Source organism: Dendrobates tinctorius, unplaced genomic scaffold (genome assembly GCF_039654945.1).
Source record: "Dendrobates tinctorius isolate UK_male_01 unplaced genomic scaffold, ASM3965494v1 ptg000070l, whole genome shotgun sequence".
Classification (NCBI taxonomy): Eukaryota; Metazoa; Chordata; class Amphibia; order Anura; family Dendrobatidae; genus Dendrobates; species Dendrobates tinctorius.
This window is the reverse complement of record NW_027361738.1, coordinates 65,065,658-65,070,496: the sequence shown is the minus strand read 5'-3', so window position 1 is coordinate 65,070,496 and position 4,839 is coordinate 65,065,658. Positions and strand designations below refer to the sequence as shown.

The following is a 4,839-nucleotide window of genomic DNA, read 5'->3' as shown; positions in this document are numbered from 1 at the left end:
TAAGTACAGACGGACTGTTTTTTTTTTTTTTTTACTTATTTTCTAGTCTGGTTTTTTTTTTTTTTTTTTTTTTGGTATTTTTTAGTTTTTTTTTTTTACATTTTCATGGTTGTTTTTTTCGATGTTTGTTGTTTTTTTTCCATTTATTTCCATTTAAAACAAATAATTTTTTCATGGATTGTTTATCAATATCTAGGGCTCAAAGTGTGTATGTGTGTGTGTGTGTGTTTGTGTGTGTGTGTGTGTATGTTTGTTTGTTTAGGTATATGGGCACGGGACTATGGGATGGAGGATATATATGATGGGTATATGGGCACGGGATAGAGGATATGTATGATGGTATATGGGCACGGGACTATGGGATGGCGAACATGTATCATGTGTATATGGGCACAGGACTATGAGATGGCGAATATGTATGATGGGTATATGGGCACAGGACTATGGGATGGAGGATATGTATGATGGAATATGGGCACGGGACTATGGGATGGAGGATATATATGATGGGTATATGGGCATGGGATGGAGGATATGTATGATGGTATATGGGCACGGGACTATGGGATGGCGAATATGTATGATGGGTATATGGGCACAGGCATATGGGATGGCGAATATGTATGATGGGTATATGGGCACAGGACTATGGGATGGAGGATATGTATGATGGGTATATGGGCACAGGCATATGGGATGGCGAATATGTATGATGGGTATATGGGCACAGGACTATGGGATGGAGGATATGTATGATGGAATATGGGCACGGGACTATGGGATGGAGGATAATTTTAAATTTATATAACTAACCACAGTTAGTTACTATGCCCGGGCAGCGCCGGGCTCTTCAGCTAGTTATCGATATTTTTTTTTTTAAAACCTTTCAAAGATTAATGTTTGTCTTTCTTTTCTAGGCTCCACAGCGGGAGGAGGACCTCGCCCTGGACAACGACGAGCTCATCCGTCTAGTCCAGGAGCGAGTCCCGTTGTGGGACACCCGTCACCAACTGCACTCGGACAACGTGGTGATCCGGCGGCTCTGGAACGAGGTGGCCGCATCGCTGATGGATGGCTGGGACAACGCCTCTCCCCGGGTCCGCAAGGATTTTCGTAAGTATTTAAATGCAGTGTGATGCAGCAGTGATCTTGGCCGGGATCACCCAACTGTGTGTGATGCTATTAACTCCATGGAGTTTCTATCATCACACACAGTTGGATGATCACAGCCTCCAGTGCATAGTCTTACTTTTTTTCTTTTTTTTTTTTTTCCATCACAGTGAACAAAGTCAGAACCCGTTGGCGCTCGATGAAGGACCGCTTCAACAGGGATATCCGTCAGGAGAATAAGGTTCGCAGTGGTGCTGCGGCAAGGACCGGCACGAAGTACCGATACCATCGTGCCTTGGCATTTTTAAGACCGGTCCTTGCCTCCCGAACGTAAGTATTTTCTAGTTGTATTGTGTTTTATTCTGTGCTTTTCTATTCCACAGGAGTTGGCGATTGTTAATTTATGGTAGTAATTTCTTTCTTTTCTTTTCACAGCACCTGGAGCAGCACCCTGCAACCTGGTCCCGAAGCGGTCCTTCATCAAGCTGCCCCGGACCCCTCCCAGCCATCCATCAGCGAGGAAGCACCTTGCAGGTCTGCACCACAGTCATCTGGAGACCAGGAAGCTGGTCGCTCAGGTGTTCCCCTGTCCCAGGTCTCTGCCACTGGTTTTGCGGGCACTTCCCGCCAGCAGCGGCAGAGGACCTTGGACAGGCCTCTCATGCCCGAGTTCGTTGAATTGAGCTCGGTCTTTCAGAGTAGCCTCAAGGCACTCTCCGATAGACTTGAGAGTGGTTTCCTCCTTTTGGACCAACGCTACAAGTCTATCGAGGGTCGCCTTGAGCGCCTGGAAGTCGACCTCGCCAGACCAGCGCATCATTTTTATACCCAAATAGCTCGGGACACGGCGGAACACCTTACCCCTGACCTCCAGTTGACTGTCATGCAGGCCTGCAACAATGCTTTTATGCAGGCTATGCAGCAGAGTAGGATTATGCAGCAGTCAGTGGTGGCATTTCCACCGGTGCCACCACTGACTCGTTTTACAGCATTACCTACTTCTGCTGCATATCACTGCACAGCCACCACACTTCCAAGCCTCGCCGGACACCAATATACCGCCCCAAGTCCGAGTGCAGCTGGACACTTACCCGCCAACACCATGCCAAGCGCTGCTCCTGCCTGGCCCACCACTGCTGCCGCCACCACCACTGGATGGCCCGTCGTCACCACCCCTGCCTTGAGCGCCGCAACCACCACCACCAGCGGGAGGACCACCCCGGTATGGACCGCCACAGCCACCACGCCTGCATGGACCGCCACCACCACCACCACCACCACCACCTCGGAGCAGCATCAGCTGGGGGACCCGCATTCAATATTTACGGCCCCTGCCAGGACATCCACCACCTCCAGCATGCCACAGCTGGAACAAGATCCTGGCAGGCGGTCAACAAGTGCCAGGCGGTCCCCCAGCTCCAGCCAGTCCACAGCCTCCAGGCGTTCCAGAGGCTCAAGGCAGTCCAGAGGCTCAAGGCGGTCCAGAGGCTCAAGGCGGTCCCCGGGGTCTAGCCAGTCCTCAGGCTCAAGCGAGGACAGCAGGAAGACGACGGGCCACCGTCCTAAAAAAACAAAGAGGAGGACTCTTACCCTCCCTCCTCCCTCACCTCCCACTTCACAACTTTCCTTGCCTCAGCTCCCTTCCCCCACTTCTTTGGTTCCTCCTTCCCCTAGAACCCCTTACTCCACCCAAAGCCGTTCCTCATCCCTCCACACCCCCCAGTTTCCAGCAACTAAAAAATAATTTAAATAAATGTTATATTTTTTTTTCAAAATAATGTTTGGTTATTGTGTCTTTCGCCGCCTGCACACACTGCGCCCTACACTATGGTTTGTTTTTCTTTACTTTCTACCGGATGGTCAGCCATCCAACTCTGAAAGGGATACTATATTTCTTTTTTTTTTTTATATATATATATATATATATATATATATATATATATATATATATATATATATATAAATAAAACAAAAATGAAATATAGTATCCCTTTCAGAGTTGGATGGCTGACCATCCGGTAGAAAGTAAAGAAAGGGAAACCACCAAAAAAAAAAAAAAAAAAAAAAAAAAAAAAAAATATATATATATATATATATATATATATATATATATATATATATATATATATATATATATATAAATATATATTTATATATATATATATTTATATATATATATATTTATATAGATATATATTTATATCTATATATATATATATATATATATATATATATATTTATATATTTATATATATATATATATATATTTTATATATATATATTTTTATATATATATATATATATATATAAAAATATATATATAAAAATATATATATAAAAATATATATATATAAATAAATATATATATATATATATATATATATATATATATATATATATATATAAAAATATATATATATATATATATTTTTTTTTTTTTTATGGTGGTTTCCCTTTCTTCAATTTAACCTGGGCAGATGAGTAGTGGAGTTTATTAAGACACAGTACACTGGGTACAGGTATAAAAAAACATGTATTTTATTTTTAACAAACAACAAAACTATTAAACCATTTGATCCTGCCATGCTACACGACCAACATCGGATAAAAAGTAGTCCGCAAATTGGTCCCTCATTTGGGCAACTTCGACTGAGGACCGAAGAGGGTGCTGAGTAAAATCTGGCAAAGGGTTGGCAGCAGGCTCATCCATGTCAAAGTTCGGCCGCTCCTTTGCCATAACAAAATTGTGGAGAACCACGCATGCCTTCACGACCTCATCAACTGTTTCCATTTTGAGATTGATGGCGGTGCTGAGAATTCGCCATCTGGACACTAGAATGCCAAAGGCGCACTCTACAGTCCTGCGAGCCCTCGTAAGCCTGTAGTTGAAAATTTTCTTGCGGTGGTCCAAGTCACGGCTGGAGTACGGCTTCAGCAGGTTTGGGCACATCTGAAATGCCTCATCCCCAACCACTACAAATGGCAGTGGTGGAGTTTGGGTTTGGGGAAGAGGCCGTGCCAGTGGAAAATTGAAATGGTTGCCGTACAACCTCCAGCCCATATCAGAGTTCTTAAAAGTCTGTGAATCGTTGCCCCGTCCGAATGCCCCTATGTCCACCGCCACAAACCGGCAGTCTGCATCCGCAATGGCCATTAGGACTGTGGAAAAGTACTTCTTGTAGTTGTAGTACTCGGAGCCACTTCTTGCGGGTTTTGTGATGCGGATGTGCTTCCCGTCCACCGCTCCTAGGCAGTTCGGGAAATTGCAGACTGCCCAGAATTTCTCCGATATTTGAAGCCACTTTTCGGCAGTGGGCAATGGCAGAAACTCCGGACACAGAACATCCCACAGAGCCCTGCAGGTGTCGGCAACAATCCCAGATAAAGTTGAGATTCCCAGCCGGTACTGGAAATGCAGGGATGAAAGACTCTCTCCAGTTGCCAGGAACCTGCCAAACATAAAAAGAAAAAATAATTATATTTCTGTCTTGGGTATTACTAAAAACACTGAAAATAAAAAAGTACATGGCCTAACTATTTTGCATGTTTTTTTAATACAACATAGCAAAAAAACATTTTATAAAGGCTTGGGATTAGTAAAATGCCAGAAGAAAAACCATTATGCAAAAAAGCAATTTCACAAAAATAATGTTAAAAATCAATAGCCAAAAAAAACCTAATTTTTTGGACCAAAAAAAAAAAAAAATAAAAAGCCAAAAAAATTATGCA

The 4,839-nt window shown here is 43.3% G+C and overlaps 1 protein-coding gene across 1 annotated transcript; it reads left to right on the top strand.

Annotated features, from left to right (window-relative positions):
• The first annotated feature begins 696 nt into the window (after positions 1–696).
• LOC141095638 (uncharacterized) lies at positions 697–2,954 on the top strand. Its single transcript, XM_073581773.1, has 2 exons — positions 697–1,440; positions 1,546–2,954. The coding sequence occupies exons 1-2, from the start codon at positions 1,310–1,312 to the stop codon at positions 2,852–2,854; spliced, it is 1,440 nt and encodes a 479-aa protein (XP_073437874.1). The 5' UTR covers positions 697–1,309; the 3' UTR covers positions 2,855–2,954.
• The last annotated feature ends 1,885 nt before the right edge of the window (positions 2,955–4,839 follow it).

Coding starts and splice junctions, on each gene's coding strand:
- LOC141095638 (XM_073581773.1), top strand. CDS start 1,310: ATGAAGGACCGCTTCAACAGGGATATCCGTCAGGAGAATAAGGTTCGC. Junction 1,441..1,545: donor CCGGTCCTTGCCTCCCGAAC/GTAAGTATTTTC, acceptor TTCTTTTCACAG/CACCTGGAGCAGCACCCTGC.